Genomic DNA, 21509 nt, shown 5'->3' with positions numbered 1-21509 from the left:
TTATCTTTATTACCTGTTTTGGACAGAGTAATAGACTGTAATAGTATTTTAAAAGAACTAAAATCATATTTTTCTTCCATTGAAAAATGTCCAATTGAGATTTTGAGATTATCATGTAATATAGACATTGAAAGTCTTAAAATGGATTATTAAATATGTAATTGAACTAAGATTAAGTTTATTATTATTTTTTTAAATTATTATTACGTAACACCTCCATGGAATTCAATGACTCATCACGGGAGGACACTCTACTCTACTGCGGTAAACACATTCTCCTACTACACAAAACTATCATCAACGGCATCTACTGCCCATCATTGCCAACAAAGTATTTTTTGTCTGTAAATTGCATGTGTTCTGAAGGCTGATTTGTCTGTGTGCAGAATGAAAAACCTGAGCTTCTGGGAGAAAAAACCCTGCTACCATTTACTAACTTAAATTATTATACTTAATGTTAAACATAGGCAAACTTAATTTTGGTTTGTTTATATGTGTTAGAATTGACACTCATTCCTACTATTGTAATTGCAAATACTATTGTAATGAACTCACTCATTATAACAAACTACTGAAAAGTTCCATCCTAAGTCCCATAAGTAAAATGCTATACAAAAGCATTCACCATAGCCAACTGTCCATTATGACAGTATTCTCATAGTCCCTATGGGTTTGCTACAGTGAGAATTGATTGCAATTTGTGTTGTTTCATTTCCATTTCAGTGTTTCTATTATTGCTCATCTTTCACATGAAGATATGTTGGTATTTTGCATAGATTCTTTTTCTGCAGGGAAAAAAAAAAAAAGTAACCCATGGATGTTTCATAATTATTTGCATTCCATATTTAAAGGATGTTGTCAACTTCACTGAAATGTTGAAAATGACTCGTAGTATGCAGATGGGACCTTTGGCAGCCGCATCAATGGAAGATGGAGCCTATCAAAGAGGATATCAGTATTTGTGCCGGTATCTAAAACTTAGCATTTGAAATGATACTCATTAACTGATTTAATATATACTCTTTTTATATGGTCTTTATTTTTAATATATACATTAATATATAACTCAGTATACATTATCAGCTGGAAATAGAACATTTACATAGTGTTTTCCTTCTTACTCATAATGTATTATTATTTATTAGCATTATTTTATGAAGTTATACAAAACATGGTGAATTTTGTATCCTAAAATAATATGTTAAATAACATGTTTCATGTTAAATAATATGTTAAATAAACATTATGTCCTCACACAAACTACCACAAAGTCCTGTACAGTGTTCCAAAGCATTAATGCTATTCTATATGAAATTCACTATAGCATACTTAACTATAACAAAAATATTCCTTTAGTCTCTACTTGCTTGTACTTTATAAAAATTCTTTCACAATCTAGGTGACCAGATCTGCACATTACCAATCCAGATTTGTTCTGATTAACTACCACATCCATATCTCTGTTAGTCATTGTTTTCCAAGGTCTTTGCGGCAATCCATTTGATTGTCTTCATCCCTTTATTGTCCTGTGGCTTTTAACTCCCTGTTAACTGCCATCCCAATATCCCTTGCTTCCTCCATTTGCCATAGTGTAGTTATAGTCCCATTAATAGCATAGACACCCTGACCACTATGGATACAAATATGTTAAAATCTCATTCCTAACTACATTCAGCTAGTACCCACTCATTTATCACCTTTCCAGAAGAGTCGCTTCATTCATCATTCCCATGAACTTTCTAGCTTTGCATGTAAACAAAGAACATAATCTACTTCCAATGTCATTAACATAAAAGCTGAATAGTACTAAACTATGTCTAATTTTATTTACTTTCTTCTTTCTGCTTTATATTACTTCTCCTATATGGTTCTTTGATATCTCTCAAATAGATATTGCAGTTTAGTAGCTGATTATCTAAACCCATTCAATGCAACTTATATATCAACTCATTATGCTGAAATCTGTCAATTGCTTCTAGAATCACAATAAATGTATTTCCATCATCAGTGATTCTTGTTACATTATAAACTGTGACCATATTATGAAAACGAGACTGTTCTTTAACATATCCAAATTAGCTTCTATAAAAGGATCTCATCTTCATTTACCCGATTGACTAAATGAGCTGTTACCAATATTTCCAAGTTCTTAACTATCACTAAAAAAATGTAAATTATACTGTAGCTTAATGCTTTCATTTTGGCACTGTTTCACTCTGTTGTATGACATATATAGATTTTTTTTTTTTTTTAATTGCAGGACTTGTATTAAACAATCAGGTTAATAGTATCGTCGTTCTCTTGGCACATTTTGATTTGTGGAATCTTATATATCTCCACTCATTTTTGACATTGTCATCGAATTTCTGATATGTATCCTGACTGGTATATGACAGAATAGCTCTACATGATTATATCTACATTACTATTAGTAGCTTGGCCATTTTCTTCCAAATCAGTCTTATGTAGTAGGGCTCATGTTGTCACAATTTATCAAAATTGAAGATATGTGTCCAGTCATATTTTATAACACAATACAAAAAGAAACTAAAAAAGGGCTTCAAAATACCAGAGCTTAGAAGAATATAATAATATATTCTTCTAATATATATAAAAAACTTTACATCACAGTAGTTGCCTTGAATTTCATTACGTGAAAAACAAGCACTGACCTAGACACCCCTCTTTCAATTGCCTTCCAAGGTCTTGCAGCAATCCATATGATTTTCTTCACCTCTTTATTATCCTGTGGCTTTTAATTCCCTAAAAAAAAATGGGATATGTTTGCGTTTTGTTATTAGTGCTTAAATTAAGTTTCAAGGCTTGGCAGCTGTTATCATTCATCATCTATATGGATTTCATTATGAAGGAAAGTGGCATTAAACCTGATGTTAGAATTGGATCTGTCAAATTTAGCTTTGTTTTACACAGATGATGTTTTATTCCAAAACGCATCCACTGCAAGTTTTCATGATTTAACTAAATTGAATTATAGCAATAACAAATTTGGCATGAAAATTAGCAATAAAAAGACCAAAACTATGAAAATAGGCAGAATCATAGAAAAACTTCAGTTGTATTCTTAATGGAGAACTTGTACAACAAGTATAATATTTCAGCTATTTAGACACAGTTTTTAGTGAAGATGAAAATTAAATTTGGAAATATACAACAGAATAAGCAAAGCTGGTGTGGTGAGGTGCCAGTTAATTAAATTTATATGGAATATGAGAGAAATTAGCCAAACCACGAAACTAGTAGTATACAAGACAATGTTCAAACCAGTTTTAAGTTATCGATCTTTGATTTGAAAAGAAGAAAAACTAAACAATTATAAACAAAAATGGATTGAACATGTAAACCGAATGGCCAACACCTGACGTTCTAAACAAATACTAAAATATAAGCCAATTGGAAAGAGAAGGTAGGGTAGACCTCAAAAAAGGATATTGGATGGATAATGAGACTGGAACAGACCAATATGGTCTATACCTGTAATTAGATGATGATCTTTGATTTGAAATAAAGCATTTGATCATACATTGGAGACTTCTGAGAAAAATTAGTGACTTGAACAAATGGCATCAATGGCAGATTCATATTAAAAACAAAGATATTAGGAAGGACATGACAATGTTAGCATTCTAAGATGTGTTAGGAGGGCTAATGTAAGATGGTGTGGTCACTTGAACAGAATGGGAGATGAAAGATTAGCAAAGCAAATGTTTGATGCCAAAATGGCAGGAAAGAGACCCAGAGGAATGTGCTGACAAGTAATAGACTAATTTAAAAAAAAAAAAAAAAATTGTTGATAGGAGATCACTAATGATGTAAACTTAATCATATAGTGCCGTTGTAGTAGTAGCCCTGACACCCCTTGAAGGTACATATAAGGAAATTGATGGATGACCTTGTCCACATTTCCTTTTTAACAGAACATCCTTCGCCCAGTTATTCTCAGTCTTGTATCAACTGGCATCATAATGATACCACATGGGATAACCTTAAGGATTTCTCCCCTCCATGTGAAGGGGACTTCTCAGTGATGGTTCTAGCTTGTTTTCATTTTTCCTTTTTTTCTGTACTTTTTTTTTACCATAGTTGCTGGCCTGGTTGGCTAAGTAGTTAGCATATCCCTTCTTCAACCAACAAGCTGCTGGTTCAAATCCCACTGCAGGCATGGAATGTTTGCGATTGTTTTTAGGTTGTAGATGAAATGAATCACCCAGTGTGAAACCACTCCCTGCTTATTAGAAGCTTGTTGTTGTTATAGTATAACATATAATATTTTATAATATAAGTTATACTTTAACTGATAGTATAACCAAGTTTTTTCACTTGGTTATGCTATAAGTCAAAGATGCCAAGAAATTATATTCTTGCTTTCATCTTTTTTCCAAGCATAAACAAACAAAGTTTGCATGTGAAGTAACTTCACAATTGGACTACTTGTGTATTCCAATAGTATCCCATAATGTTACACATTATGGGATACTAAGCCAATTGATGTGAAGTCATTAGCTTAGTATCCCATAATGTTATGCATTATGGGAAGGGCCACTACCCAGATCTCTTTTGACCTTTATTGAGGTCACATCAGTGGGAGCCACACCCAGAAGAGATATCAAGGTTGAAGTAATGCGGAAGTCATATATTTCCCATATAGAAATAGTCAAAATGTGTTGCACCTTATTACTAAAATATTCTGGATTAGAGCCAGTTGTTGAAAGTTCTTTTTACTTGGTTCCTCTATAAGTTAAAGATACCATAGTGCAAAACATTATGGCATTATTTACATGTCTATAATGATATGTGTCTTACATTATGGGATACTAAGACAATTGATGTGAAGTCATTAGCCTCTATATACAAGTAGCTCAGTCATGAAGTTACTTCACATGCAAACTTTGTTTTCTTACACTTTGATAACGGATGAAACCAAGAATATAATTTCTTGGCATCTTTTGAAATCAATAACTCTCTTCCTTTTCTAGACACACTTCTCACATGCTTTCCATCAGGCTTGAAAGAAAATTCAAGGAAGCGTGTTAGGATGCTTAACATCATCCTGATCTTAGCAAGAATGATGGATTCTATTAGTAATTCCAAGAATCTGGAAGACCTATCTGTAACCTATATAGCATCCAGAACATGATAGCAGAACCTCAAGATAAGAGGATTGTAGAGATGTGATGTAGTTCCATTGTAAATTTTTTAATCATCTGTATATTATTATAAGAGCCTCTGTAGCTCAGTCAATATAGATGAAACCCTTTGGTTCGAAAGACCTGGGTTTGATTCCTGTCCATGACATGATTAGCTTTATCCGGTCTCTTTCTACTAAAGTTGAGTTAGCCAGTCTCGTGTGGAGGTTGTCCCCCAGAACAGGCAAACCTGCCCCTGTGAACACACAGATTTACAGCCATGAATACTTACAACAATTGCCCATAGTCAACCATGAATTATATCATAGTGGTCAACCTCCTGGATAGGAGATGACACATAAAGGAGGAGGAACGATATTATTATACTTATTATGTATAAAAAATTATATTATTTATACATTTGATTATATATATGATTATATTTAATTATTAAACAAGAAATTTGTAATCATTTATTCTTTATATATATTTAAATTTTTTTATTTTATTTTATTTTTTCAGGCTTATTTCAACTATTAACAAAGCATTTAGATTTAGCATACTTTTGTGTAATGTCATGTAGCTTGTGTCCTGTGCATATGTTTGTTTTCCTGATGATGATCTCTGATATAGAGGTCGAAACGAACATCAGGTGTTATTTTCTTAATTGTAAGTATAATAATTATTGTGTTTTTGTCTCCATTAATTCTACACAATGAGGACTGTATCTTAGAAAAAGGACTGTTTCTCTCTACCATAAAAATTAGAGGTAATAATGATCTTACACAACCAGCTTGTCAGAGCAATTGGAAAGTAACTTGCTGGTATTTTTGGATCCTTAAGTGGCTTTGGAAAGACCACTTAATAATTGCCTTTTGCCAGGATTTTGGAAATTCATTTTCACAGAAAATTCCTTTAAATGAATAGAGCAACTAATTCATAGGATGGTGAAAGGTGTTTTACCATTTCAGAATGGTATCCCACCCTGTTAGCCATTGAAGCCAAGTTCACTTGACTGATGTCACCCTTTCAGTTCTTTTGTCATAACAGCCTGATGTAATTTTCCAAGCTATTTGAAGTGAACAGAATTTGATATTTTTCTGCTTTACTTTTTTAAGAGCCAGGAATCTGATGGAGTACAAGAGGATGTTGCTGATGCTTTGGCAAATTTTACCTGAGAGTAACTGCAATTGTTACTATTCACAAGTTCAAAGAGAGGTGGGAGAAACATCTGTCCTTCATTTTCTAGATTTTATCTCAAACCTTTTAGTGTTTGTTGATTAGCCAATTCAGAGATGTGAATGAGATCTACATATCCTTTAGGCTCTGATGGCACATGTATCTTGCTCAATCATGTGCATGTTTGACAGCAGCTAAGATTCAGGTTGTGAGATATCTGCAGAAAGTTTGGTTTGGGTTTTCTTGATGCTGTACATTCTGAATTTCACCATGGTTTAGAAGAAAGTGGAAATCAACTTGATTTGGGTACCAGAGTAGTTGTGGTACTCATTGAGCCATTTATATATATGTGGAAGTACAAGCTTGGTGATTATAATAAGCTTAGGGGAGCCCTTGGAGCTATAGCATAGAATTAGGAGTTGAGCAGTAAGGAAATAAATGCTGCCTGGGAACTGACAAAAAATATATATAACAGTTCAATGTGTGAATGTATTTCGAAGGTCAAAATGCTGAATGAAGCAGGTATAAAATGGATGGAGGGGATTAATGATGAAATCTAGATGAAGATGGCACTCTGGAGGCAGTACAAGATGAATAATGGTGATAATTAGTTTCATGAGGAGTAAAAAGAGCAAGCCAGGAGAGTGACTAAGTAAGAACAACGAAAGTGCAGTACGAGCAGAAATTAGCAAATCAGGTGAAGAAAACCCTAGAGAGTTTTTTAGTGGTAACATTGTCAATCCTGTTTAATAAGAGTCTTAGACCAGCACAGGTTCCAAGAGAGTTTTACCTGGAAAGAAGGTGAAATTGCTCCACTGCATAAAGATGGTGATAAGGCTGAGCTAAAAATTATAGGCCAATCTATATATCTAGAGTTGTGGTAAAAGTAATAGAGAGATTGGTGAGAACTAGGATATAGATCTGGTTGATAACAGCAATATCCTCTGTTGTTGTCAGCATGGGTTGTTAAAGGGAGATCATGTTTAACTAACTTGCTTATGTGCTATAACAAGATGACAAATGTCTTGGACAATGGAGATACATATACAGTGGTATACTTAGATTTTGACAAGCTATTAAATAAATTGAAATCGATTGGATTAGATAACAGACTTCTGAGTTGAATTGGGGACTGGCTCAGATAGGTATCAGAAAGTTGTATCCCAAAAGAGAAAGATCACTAGTTGTGACCATTCATATGGTATGAACAGAAATTTAAAGAAGCCTATGAAATTTTGAATAATCGACCTAATCTTAACAATAATGGTGGCATAAAAATCCCAAGAATTTGGATGGCACACATTTGGCCCGCTTAGTTCTTCAAGTTTTCTAATAAACCCTAACTTTAGGACTGGAAGCAAATTTTCAGCTTTTATTGGCCACCATCCATACTGGTTTGTTTTAATTTATATGTATACTTATATGAGTAAATTTTTTGTGTGTGTGAACATGTTGCTCTCTAGCTTAATTTGATTTATTTTGTAACCTAATAGATAATAATAATAACAGGACTCTAGCTTTGATGTTATAAGTTTTTTCTTTTTTCTTTCTTTTTTTTTTTTCCACCAGAGGTCAAGCCAGTAGTTGACCAAATGGTTGACCAAATCAATGTAACTTCATGTTGATTGTAGTGCAGCTTGTTTCTTTGTATATTTGTGTATACTCCAGATGATTACCTTAATGTGAAGGTGAAAACATCAAGTGATTTTTTTGGTTTATATTAAACTGAAGTTTTACTCTAACCCAGTAGTTGTTTCCATAATTTTTGAAGATGTAACTTTTGTCAGGGGCAAACAGTCTACAAAGGAATTAACTTATTAAATTAATTACATAAGATACTATACTATCTCTTGATTGAAAATAAAACTTCTTTATTAGATTCACTGAAGGCTGCCCTTGAGATGTTTTAAAATGAACAAAATGTGTCACTTATGTGAAAAAAATAAGGCAATATGTTTTGAATACATTTAAAATGAGACTGAAAATTCACTCACCACTTGCCTCTGACAACTCACCCATGGTGAGTGGATTTCCAGAGCCCTGCTTAGGTCTGATCTTTTGCATTCCCTTTTCATTCTTCCACCTTTGGCATACTCAGGAGTGGGCTGAATGTTTTTCCTTGCAATTAGTGCATTTGGTTGTTTTGCACATCTCATGTTCTTTACTGCCATAATGGACACAGATAGCAGAGTCACTATCGATAAGTAGTCTGAACATTACTGTATTTCTGACAGTCAAAGCAGTCCAAATAGTTCAGATATAAAGCTTAACAAGGGATGTTATGTATACAGATGCTATTCCTGATTGGTACTAGGATACCATCTGTCTATATGAGAATTCTTCTTATGGCTCATTCCTTGATCTTTAACTCAGAGCAAATTTCCTTTTCAGGAACATTGATGAAGTCCCACTCTAATATTACTCTGCATGAAAAGTTCAATGTTTTATGGAGATTGCTCTAAATGTTTTTGATAAGTTGGGTTCATAAGATTCAGTAATGTTTTCTGAATGAATTTTTAGCAGAATGTGAGGAACTGCCAAATCTAAACATATCTTAATAAAGAAGGATGACATTTTCCTGACTGGATGTTCATCTATTGAAAGAATAATGAGGAAAGGTGGAATATGCAGATATCTCTGATTTTTTTTTTTTTTTTTTCCCTGTTAGACAAAGTGGCAATGGTTTCTACTGAGTAGGGACTAGTTGAGGATTGAGGATCTTCATAAACTTGATGATCAAAGATTCATTCTCAAAATGAGGAAACATTCAGAGCTAGAGCTTCCCCTCCACCATGGAGTCATGCGTGGATGCCAGTAAGTGATAAGCAATAACTTGACCATAGGGAAGGAGGCCTACTACAACACCAATGCTCCTCGAAAGTAAGCCCACCAGCCAACTGATCCTGACAAAACCATCCAACATGCAACTTTTTCTAGCCAGGCTTCCAATAAGTTTAAGATACCAAGAAATTATATCCTTGGTTTCATCCTTTATCCAAGTGTAAGCAAACAAAGTTTGCACATGAGGTAACTTCACACTGGGCTACTCGTATGTAGATACTAATGACTTCACATCAGTTGCCTTAGTATCCCATAATGCAAGGTTACATATCCTTATAGACATGTATAAATGCTATGCACTATGGGAAGGGCCACTATCCAGATTGGTTTCGACCTTTATTGAGGTGAAAAAGTTAAGGTGCTGCTCATCATTGGCCTAGAGTAATTAGTATAGGGATGCAAGAGAGCTTGAGGAAAGAAAAGACAGATAGTATGAGAGATAGAGGAAAAGGCCTGAGCTCTTTTATATCAACATATAGCCAAAGGCTATCAGTTTTCCTATTCACCAGTCTCATGCAGATGAACAACCCAAAAGACCTGAAACTAAAGTGCAAAGGTGGCTGATACCCATGTGGTTAGCCTTACCTTGAGTTGGCCTTCTCTGCGTGGGATTGCTCTCCAGTCATCCCTGCAATTGACCATAAGACCACATTGAACTAAGAGGATGGAATCATTTAAAAAACCTCTCATAGTAAAAATAGACAGAATTTTTATCTTCCCCTGGTGAATATTGCATAATGTGGGTGGTCTACACCAGTGCTTCCCAAACCTCTGGATATCAGGGCCCCCTTTGGAAAAATTAAAATATTTCACAGCCCCCGTCAAAAAAAATCATAATACAGGCATATATTATTATAATATTTATTGTATTTATATTCGATACAAAAGATACTCAGCGAATATTGCAAAAATCAAATGCAAATATTACATTTATAGCATCTTACATACACATTTCACATGGTGCATTATCTCATATTTTTATATAGATAGATATATTGTTATTGTACATTTGCAGTACAAGCACGTGAAACGTAATACGATTAGTAATAAAGAATGAATTAAAAACATAAAAGAAGTTTAATAACAATTTAATGTGATGGATGTGTTTCAGTACTGCTACACCAATATCAGGTGAAATATTTGAAACTGCAATTCGTAGATTTCTGCTTTGAAATGAAATGTATATGAATAAGCATATATTTACTAATATTCATTAAGCGCCGAAATATGCAAGAAGCAAAATTTGTGAACCAACACCAATGTGTGATTTTTTCCATTAAAATATAAAAAATAACAAAAAATAAATAATACATAATAAAAATTAAATATTTACTAATATTCATTAAGTGCCGAAATATGCAGGAAGCAAAATCTGTGAACCAACACCAATGTGTGATTTTTTCCATTAAAATATAAAAAATAACAAAAAAGAAATAATAAAAATAAAATGTTTCTTTTAAGATTAAAAAAAAAAAAGAACTGCTTAGTCTTAAAACATTTAAAATTTGTTTTCATTATTTCACGGCCCCCCTCAACAAAACCTACGGCCCTCAAGGGGGGCCATGGCCCACAGTTTGGGAAGCGCTGGTCTACACCACTCAGCCAAAAATTTGATATCTCCTAGAATGCTTCTCTCTAAATACAAAAATCGTCTGACTGATATTTCCACAATAGAATATTATAAAGAAGGGGTAGCCAACTACTCATTCTTTTGGAGCCAAAATAATTCTGGTAAAACTTAGTAGAGCCGCAACCTTTGACCGATGCAATGGTATGGGAGTAAATGAGTGTGCTCATGGTGAGGTTGTAACGAGCTTGTAAGAACTGCTTTGACTAATTACACATATAATTTTAAGGAGCTTACTAAGAAATTGGATACAAGGAAAGCTTCTGCTAGTAAATGAGTAACAAAAATTATTGTGTTTCGACTTTAAAATTATTTTAATTGTTCAAAGTAAATTTTATTTGATATGTTTCGAATTAAACTTTTTTCATTGCAGTAATTGTTATTAACCCTGTTTTTCTCTCTCTCTTCTCTCTTTTTTTTTTATTTTGTTTCTCTTTTTTGTTGTCTTCTCTTCTCTTTTTGTTTATTTTTTCCTGGTAGATTGGGAAGAGACGTGTGGACGCTAGCCGCATGCGCCTCACAAGCCACATTGTGGCCACCCCCCTATTATAAAGCCATTTGTATGTAATATTGCTGGTTTTCAAATCCATGTTTCTTTCTAACCTTCCATAAATGGTATTTTAATTCATTAATTATAAAAATCAAAATTCTTCCCATTGCTGGCGGGTGACAGGTACTGCATAAAAAGAGTTGAGGATCTTCATAAACTTGATGAAGGCAAGAGGGCAGCTGTAGAGTGCATGTTCTACTGTTTCCAATCAGTAACAGATTGGATCTCCGATGTAAAGTACCTCCATTTGATGGTATTGACTGGAAGGTAGCCATGTGCAGTTTTCCAAGCAAGATTGACCGTGTTAGGGTATCCTTGGAATTTCAGTAAGTTATAAAACAAAACGTTGTTGTCAGTACCCAACTGCAGAAGTTTGTGGCAAAAAAAAGATTAAAGATTTCTTTATATCAAATTTTACTTTTTTTAGTGGAAAGAATGTCAATGCTAGAATGTTGTAGCAATCTAAGCACAGAATGTTGGTATTCAGAAATAATCTCAGCTTTTGGACCTTTTGCCCTTTATTGAGTTCTCATCAGTAGGAGCCAGACCCAGAAGAGATACTAACGTTAAAGTAATGCAGAAGTCCATATACAATTAGTCAAAAGGTGTCACACCTTATTACTGAAATCTCTGGATTAGAGATAGCTATTGAAAGTAAAATTTAATTTCACTAGAATTCAGGCTAGTTTAAACAATTAACAAAGCATTTAGATTTAGCTTACTTTTGTGTAGTGTTATGTAGCTTGTGTCCTATGCATATGTATGTTTTTCTGATGATGATCTCGGATATAGAGCTTGAAATGTCAAGTGTTATTTTCTTAATTGTAAGTATAGTAATTACGTGTTTTTGTCTCCATAAATTCTACAAAACGAATGCTGACCATCATACTTCGAAACTAAGACACACTCTGATTCTGAAAACATCATTCTACACTATATCATTTAATTCAACTGGAAGCATTTATTAAAGATGTCTTCCCGGTGAGTATTTAGTTGCAGTTTTTGATATGAAGAAAAGCACACGACACAGCTTACATGTTTGCCATATTGAAAGAATCATACAACTTATGTCTGGGGGGGACTCTTTATTAAAAATTTTACATCTGACCAATCTTTCAAGTTTGAGTGGGATCAATCCTCTCTCAACCCTTTTGTCAGATGTGGGAGTTGCACAGTGTTCTGCATTAAGTGACATGCTCTTTGCTGTACATAGTTAACTTGATAACATAACTTCCTTTAATTGTAATGACCTTTGTGTGGATAGCTTTACCATCCTTTTATAATTCTTGAATCATGAAGGTCATAGAGAGAGAGAGAGAGAGAGAGTTGTAGTAGGTGTTTGTACATTGATTCAAATTTTTGCCACAAAAATTGTTTGCATCATATTTGTTGCAAATGTATTGTTCATCCTGATCTGAACCAATACCAAGACTATGATAAACCTAGTTGCAGTAGAAGGAAGCAAGGTACTTGGGACTCGTATTCAATAAAAAAAACTGGCATTTCTTCTTCATATATGTCATTTGTAAAATAAGTACCAGAGAAAGGTGAACATTAACATCTTTCAAACTCTACGCTCTGCTTTTTGGGTACAGACAAATATTTATTGCTCTGCTTATGTCAAGCACTTATCACAGCAAGATTTGATTATAAGTCTCATTTCCAGCTTTTTCCACAGATAACATATGCAACAGTTAGATCTAATCTGCTATCAGGACTACAACTGCAGCATTTCAAACATCAGATGGTGAAGCAAATGAACCACCTTTCTTACATAGATGTCATCGCCTCTCTACTATATTTGATCCAGATAAAATGCCCTCTAGACCATCTCACATTGCCAATTCTGTCAGATTTTCATATACTTCCATATGCTACCATCATGCCACAGCTGTTCATCATGTATCTTCTTTTTGTGCAGATTAATCAAGCATTCTACCCCCTCCCTCTATCAGCAGTATCTTAAAAAATACAGAACAGAAAAACTTTGATTTTAAGCAGTATATAGAGGTACAAAATCAGTCTCTAGTGGAATCTGCAGCTGTCTACCCAGACAGTATATTATCTAATCAGATCCCACAAGAATGTATCAAATATATTGCTGACTATGTGCAATAAAGCTCCCATAGCTGCATTATTATACCAATTTGAGAAGCTTTCCTCAGTTGCTAAGGAGTCTGGCATACCAACGACAACTTCCAGTGGTCTCCCACATCCTTCATTTATTATATCAGATAAAAAGGCTCCATCTGGACATCTGCCTATGTTGGTTCCAAAGCCATGTTGGGATCAAAGAAAACAAGGCTGCAGATGCTGTTAGATGTTGTTACCCATTCCCTAATATACCACATTCCTGTTCTCTACATGAATAAGAGATATTATAAGGCAATTATTAAACATAGAGCCAAAAGGCTTCATTTCGGTGATGTAAAATTACATATGCAAAGTGGGTATTAAATCCTACATTATTTCAAAGCTGAATATTTGTAGAAACTATGAAAGTTTTGTAAGTTGACCTTGAGAACTTATGAGAATCCTTGTAATCCTTGGCATCCCCAGGTCGCCTTATCTTGGACTATTTAGAAGACATGAGCGCTGCCCAAGTGATCCATATATTCGTTTTTTATTAGTCCATTTGATAAAGATTTCAAATAATAATAATAATAATAATTATCATTATTATTATTATTATTACGTGACACCTCCAGGAAGTCCAAAGACCCATTGAGGGAGGACACCTACTCTGTTTCCACCACTCAATCCACCAACTACAACAAACCACAACTACACCAACACCATCTACCGCTCATCACCACCACTAGTATTTTCACAGACAATCACAAACATCCTATGTTTGGATTCGAACCCGCAGCCTTTTGGCTGGAGAGCGGATATGCTAACCACTCGGCCAACTAGGCTGGTTGACACAGAGAAAACAACAAACTATACCAAATTAAGCCTAAAATTAAACTTTGGCAGTCCAGTCTGCACAGGGGTCATAGAAAGGAAGTTGTTGTTTAGTTCTTCATAGGTTACACTAATCTCACGCACACTTTCCTGTTGAAGCATGATGATATGTATGCCTATGTGCAAGTATTTTTCACCTACTCTGACTGTTCATTATATTATAATCAACTGCCCTCACTATTTTAATGAGTGCAGTCATTATTTTACCAATTTTAATAATCTGCCCGAGCCTTATACGGTCAGATGGATTTTATCTGACTCAACATATATACCATATATTTTTAAATTTTTACAAAAAGTTAATTTATATTTTATTAGCACTTTTATGTTAATTTTATTTTTGACTTGATAACTTCAGTCACTAATGCATCATAAAAATTCAAACCAACAACCACCATGATTTCTTTTCTTCCTTTCCATAGTCTGATTACTGTTTCTGCTCTTCTCATATATACTCTGCCTAAATAGCAAATAATCCTTCCTGAAATGAGGACTTTCATCTCGGACCCCACTTGTAACCCCAAGCCATCATAAAAATTCAACTACCACTATGATTTCTTCTCTTTCTATAGTCTGATCACTGTTTGTGCTCTGCTTTTTCCATATATGCTTTGGCCAAATAACAAGTAGTCCTTTCTGGAATGGGGACTCACATTGGAATTCTATGTGAGTACTCTATATGAAACCCCAACTATTATCCAAGTCTTGGTTCTCTAATAAGTATGACAAAGTATTCAAAAATGAAAGCGCAGCATATATCACGTGAATGTGTCAAAAATCTTAGGTTGTGGTGCATTGGACTATAACAAAAACAAATCCAATTCTAATTTTGAAAATGGCTAAATGCAATAAAAACTTGCCTCCTGTTCAAATTGCAATCATTCTTTACTCTCATTTTCCAAAGCTGTGGTTCACAATTTCTGTCTTTCCACGCTTCCATCATTCACATCTAGATGGTGACATAGTAACATCACCCAAAGATAAAACTTGACCACCTGTCTTCAGTGTGCTCTTTCAGCTCTTGTATAGTGAACTAAGGCAGATCACTTCCCATGTATACCCAGACCAGCTTGCTACATGCCTTCTGTAATCTTTCACTCGAGAAAGACATACAAAGTCCTTAATTTCATGATTACAACATGCTTCCTGATCAAAATTATATTCCTTTACCCCCCTCCCCAATTTGTGCTCAGCATTTGCACTTTAGAATCTAGAATTAACACCCATCCTGTATTCTCTGTACAAGTCGTATCTGGAATCTATCTGACAGCATGGAAGCCATTCTATATTCAGCCCATTAAAAAGAAAATAAGTAAATAAATAAAATAATAATGAAAGTTATCCATTAACCTATGTCTCATTGCTCTCAAAAACATTGAAAAACAGCCAACTTCTCACTCCTTGGAAACCCACCAATTAATTAGTAATCGCCAATATGGATTCTGCCACTCATAGTTCACTGCAGATCTGGCCAGTCTAACCATCATTATAATACAATCAGTTGAAATGTTTGAAAAAACTTGTGGCTGCTCTTGATATTTCCAGGACATTTGATTCGTTATGGCATAGAGACTTACTTACCAAGCTACCATCTTTTTGTTTTGTCCTTTGTATACCAGGATCCTCTCTGGTTATTCACTACATGTCATGATAGATGGTTTCCTCTCTTCAGATTTCTTTATTGGCACTAGAGTATTCCAGACTCTGTACTTTTATCTACACTTTTCATACTTCTTTTATGTTAGTAACCTTTCTAATTAATCTCAAATCTTGTTTGTAGTTTTTGTGATGACAATATACAATATATTTCCCTTTTGTCTGTCAAAGCTAGTAGCATTCAAATGATCCCAGCTTCATGATCTACCATAACTTAAATACTTCCCTCATCTTCTTTCAGTGGGATGTTTGGAATTATGATGTATGAGTATAGAAAATGAGAGAATGGGTATGCAAGAGGAGCAGGGAAACGGGTAGGCTCAAGGTGAACAGGGGTACACAGCATGAGAAAGGTGGATGTTCCAAGAGGAGGTGAGAGCATGTGTAGACAGGAAAGAAATGGGATGACCTAGGATCAAGAGGAAACAGGTTGAAATTGAAAAGGGTTCTAAAATGAATAAGCAGAAAGGGAAATGGCCCCAGTTGAGCATGCAGAGATCACATCGAGTGAGTGGTATCAGTGGATCTAGCTGTAGATCCAGAAATGAGCTGTTGTGTTTGTATACAAATGCTAGAAGTATAAGATACAAGGCAGATGAAATGGTTGCACTAATTGCGTTTGTTCACCCAAAGATTGTCGGAATAAGTGAGACATGGTTGGAAGAGTACGACATCCTGACAGGAATACAGATGGAAGGGTATGATGTGTTTCGTGAGGATAGAAGGAGTAAAAAGGGAGGGGGGGGTGTAGTGCTATTGATGATAGAGAAAGAGTTATGTCAATACAAAGTAAAGATGTAAGAGGGAAATAGTGCCAGTGCTTTTGAGGCAGTATGGTGTGAGATAGAGGTGAATGGAATCAAATACTTGGTTGGATGTTGTTATAGACCAGGTAATGTGGATGGTGGTGATAATGGAATGTATAATCAAATTAGCCAAGCAAATAAGAAAAGGGTCATCATTATGGGCGATTTTAATTATGGCAATATAGACTGGAATGATGAGATAGCAACTGGAAGTAAAGAAAACGAGTTTCTTGAGTTTTTGAGGGATAACTATCTCAGACGGTTTGTAACAGAGGGCACACGAGGATTGAGGGTCTTGGATTTGGTCATCTCATCAGAGGATGTAATTATAAATGAGGTGTCAAATCATCCACCAATTGGTGAGAGTGACCATGAGGTGATTACCTGGGTGGTTGCCAGCAGTGTGAAAAAAGGGTATATGTGGAACTACAAGGGGAGGGGGATGTAATTATGAAGAGCTCAGCAGACAGCTTGCGGGTGTAGCATGGAATGAGGAGTTAGCTGGAAAAGAAATCAATGCAGCTTGGGGGATTTTCAAAAACTATCTAGTAGATGCAATGTCTAAATGTATTCCAAGGGTGAGAAGGTTAAATAAGGTTGGTGTGAGATGGATGAATAAAGAGATTAAGCATGCGATACAGAGAAAAAGGGCATTGTGGAGGCAGCATAAGAGAAGTGGAAATAACCAGTTCCATGAGGTCTACAAAGACCAAGCAAGGAGGGTAACTTGGTTGGTGAGGGTAGCTAAAGAGAGGCATGAACAGCAGTTAGCTAATGAAGCCAAAAAGAATTCTAAGGAGTTCTTTCGATATGTAACCAGCAAAAGAAAGAATGATTATGGAAGGATGACATTGATTGGAGAAAATGGTATAAAGTAAAGACAGCTGTTGTGGAATGTGTGGTGGAGATACTTAATGAGCAGTTCATAAAGGTCTTTCAATCTTGTGAATGTGACTTCATGGAGAGATTGAGAGCAGTTGATGATGGGGAGGAGAGACTGACTGTAAGTGAGCAAGAGGTGTATGGGGAGTTGAGTAAACTAGATGTTAATAAAGCTGTGGGACTTGATAATATATCACCACTTATTCTGAAGGAATGTGCCAGGGAGTTGACACCTGCTTTGACATATTTTTTTAATACGAATCTTGCACTCGGTCAAGTTCCTAAGGAGTGGAAGGAGGGCAAGATTGTGCCACTTCGTAAAGGAGGTGATCGAACTCAAGCATCAAACTATAAGCCTATCTGTGTGTCAGGTGTTGTGGTTAAGTTGTTGGAGAAGCTTGTGACAATTAGGATCCAGAGTTGGATGGACAGCATGGATTTGCTAAAGGGAGGTCATGTTTTAGTAATCTACTTACTTATTACAATAAACTGACTGCTTTCTTGGATAAAGGAGAAGGATACACAGTAATATACTTGGATTTCGCAAAGGCTTTTGATAGAGTACCTCATGATAAGTTAACAGTCAAACTAGAGCAGATGGGGTTGGATATTAGATTAGTGCATTGGATTGGAGACTGACTATCTGAGGTATCAACAAGTTGTGTATGGGAGGAGCAATATCCAGGTAAAGGAAAGTCACTAGTGGAGTGCCTCAGGTGTCAGTTTTGGGGCCATTACTATTTAACTTATATATTAATGATATTGGTGAAGATTTGGATGGAGATATTCAGTTGTTTGCAGATGATGCAAAGTCGGAACGAACCATGAAGAGTAGTGAAGATGTTGTGGCTTTACAAGAAGACTTGAATAAATTGAGTGATTGGGCATGGAAATGGGGATGTGAGTTCAATGTTGCAAAATGTAAGGTTTTAAAATATGGAAAACAAAGATGGGATGCAGAATTTATGCTTGGTGAGGATATATTGTTGGGGGTGCAGTAAATAAGAGATCTGGGAGTGATAGTGGATAAGGATCTGAAATTTAGGGGACACATCGCCAAAATTGTGAAGACAACACAAAGGCTTCTGGGAATGATGCGGAGGACCCTGACGTGTAGAAGTAGGGAGATTCTTGTTCCATTGTATAAGACTTTGATTAGGCCACACATGGACTATTGTGTCCAGATATGGCCACCTAGTTTTCAGAAGGATGAAGAAATGTTGGAAAGAATCCAAAGGCAACTGACTAAGATAGTTTCTGACCTCTGGAATTTCGAGTATGAGGAAAGATTGAGAAGATGTAATTTGCAGTCTGGTGGGCAGGAGGAAGAGGGGGAGATATGATAGAGAACTACAAGTTGATAAGGGGTTGTTATAGGATCAATGCTGGAGAAGTTCTACAGAAAATAGTGTGAGATCGGGGAAGAACCAGAGGTCATCCCTGGAAACTGTATAAAGAAGGTGTGAGTAGGGGAGTGAGAGGCAGGTTTTTTTTGTGCAGAGTTGTAAATGATTGGAATGCCTTGTCTGAGAGTGTGGTGTCTGCAAGGAGTTTGAGTGTGTTTAGACACGGTATGATGAGCTGTGTGTGTGATAAAAGGACCTCCCTGATGAGTCTTTGACTCCATGAGGTCTTGGGGTAATAATAATAGTAATTTTACAGCTGAAGCGGCTTAGGCTATGAGGCTAGTGCATTTTGTCTGTTAATTGCGTGTATTCTTCTGGCTGAGTTGCTTATTTTTGGAATGAAAAACTCGAGTTTAGAGGAGGGGAACCCTACTACTTCCATATTAAATTAGCTTTAGTTGATGAAAAGCCCTTATAAAGGTTATACTGTCAATGCTAGACAGTATACCCAGGATGTTTCTATTTAAGCAAAGGGTATTGTTGATACTAACTCTATAGATGCTGTGGATGAGAACAGAGTGAACTTCACTGCTACTATAATATAATCCTCTCTTATTTCTCTCAAAAAAGATATCACTTAATTTTTCCTTACCTTTGATAATATGCAGATTTTCAGTTAAGATCAAATTTCTCTTCCTGAGCTGATTTCTATTTCTAGCCTTTGTGACACAAGCACATCACATCCATTTCTCGAATTTAAGTAATGCACTTATTTATGTATCAAGGAATATTAATACATAAATAAGTGAATTGTTTCCTATCCACAACACAGACATAATGTGTGTGTAGTGGGGATGGAAGAGGGCATAGTCAATCAGTTTCCCACAACAGCTAACGATAAAAGTAACATCTTGCAAGGTAAGATGTTACCAACAATAAATTCAGTTGTTGTTTTTTTTTGTTTAAAATACACAGTATTTATTTACTCTTAGAACTGAAAGACCTTATGTGAATTCTTAATTTGTACTTTTTTTATTCTAGACTTCACATGCTAACTGACCTAGAAAAAGGAGTTGAAACTTTTTTTGGCTTTACAAATGAGACTAACACCTTATCTGGATTTAAAGTAAGCATTGAAAGAGTACTCTCAGAATGGAATGCAAGAAGACAGCTTCTGCAGGTTTGTAAGAATTTTTTTTTTTTTGTGTGTGTGTGTGTGTGTATGACTACTAATATAGAATTCAAAAAGGAATGATAATCAGTATCGGTAATTCTGAATTACTCAATATATAAGAATTTAATATACCTTAAAAATTTCATATCTAAAATTAGCAAAATAAAAAAAAATTAACTGAATCGTTATTAACAAGTTTGCTGTTTGCAAAATATCTTATACAAATGAGGTAGTATACTTTGATCAGAATGCAACAAGATATCTTCATACAAAAGAGTGGTGTAGCACAACCATATTTATTTAATTAGTCACCTTAGGATATCTTTCTACCCTAGCTTATAATTGTCATTCATTTTCACAAAACTGCACTTCTGTTAGTTTTAGATCCTTTCTTTCCCATTCTCCATGATTAATAATTTTTGTCCTGTTTTTTTAATATCGAATTCCTGATATGCAACCTCAAGGGATGTACATGATATGATGATAGTAATATATGAAAAGGTTCCATTATTACTAATTTTCTATGATTCTCCAATCCATTATCTGTCAGGACTCCAATATTGTTAGATATTATAATTCATTCATCTAAGATCATTTTCTTGGATTTAGCGAAGGCATTTGACAGGGTGCCACATGATAAACTGATATTTAAGTTGCAGCACATGGGTTTGGATGTCAGGTTGTTCAACTGGATTCAGGATTGGCTGTCCAATAGGTATCAGAGAGTTGTGTATGGTGGGGCAGTATCAAGGAGGCAGAAGGTTACGAGTGGGGTTCCACAGGGTTCATTACTGGGACCTGTGGAACCCCAGTAATGAACTGGGGTTCCTGTATTGTTTAACCTTTATATCAATGACATTGTCAGTGGATTGCAGGGGGATATTCAGTTGTTTGTGGATGATGTGAAGCTGAGAAAGGTTATTAGTAATAGTGCAGATGTGGTAGCTCTGCAAGAGGATTTGAATAAATTAGACAGATGGGCAAATGAATGAGGGACCCCAGTTTAATGCAGCAAAATGTAAGGTTTTGAGGTTTAGGACACGTCGATGGGACACTTCATATTCTATTGGAGGATTCATACCGGAATAAGTAGGGCAGACAAGAGATCTGGGGTTGATGATTGATAGAAACCTGAAATTCAGGGGACATATTGCAAAGGTAGTGAAGGTAACCCAGAGGATTGCTGCAATACTGAGAAGGACGCTGACCTGCAGAGATAAGAGTTATCATTCCGTTGTATAAGACCCTGATCAGACCATACTTAGAATATAGTTCTCAAGTTTGGTCCCCCAGGATTTGAAGGGGATAAATTAACTGTGGAAAGGGTACAGAGGTGG

At 35.3% G+C, this 21509-nt stretch overlaps 1 protein-coding gene across 1 annotated transcript in view; it reads left to right on the top strand.

The window, feature by feature from the left end:
- LOC150101877 (serine/threonine-protein kinase ATR-like) overlaps positions 1 to 21509 on the top strand; it is an 860597-nt gene that overhangs the window by 622097 nt on the left and 216991 nt on the right. Inside the window, exons 42-43 of the mRNA XM_090399924.1 lie at positions 852 to 967; positions 20040 to 20178. Of these exons, the coding sequence (XP_090256050.1) occupies positions 852 to 967; positions 20040 to 20178 (255 nt within the window). The remainder of the gene's footprint in view (positions 1 to 851; positions 968 to 20039; positions 20179 to 21509) is intronic.

Source organism: Typopeltis vanoorti, chromosome 11, assembly GCF_054136105.1.
Source record: "Typopeltis vanoorti isolate ZY-2024b chromosome 11, IOZ_Tvanoo_1.0, whole genome shotgun sequence".
NCBI classification, from domain to species: domain Eukaryota; kingdom Metazoa; phylum Arthropoda; class Arachnida; order Uropygi; family Thelyphonidae; genus Typopeltis; species Typopeltis vanoorti.
The sequence above is the reverse complement of the archived record's forward strand: the minus strand, read 5'-3'. Positions and strand labels throughout refer to the sequence as shown.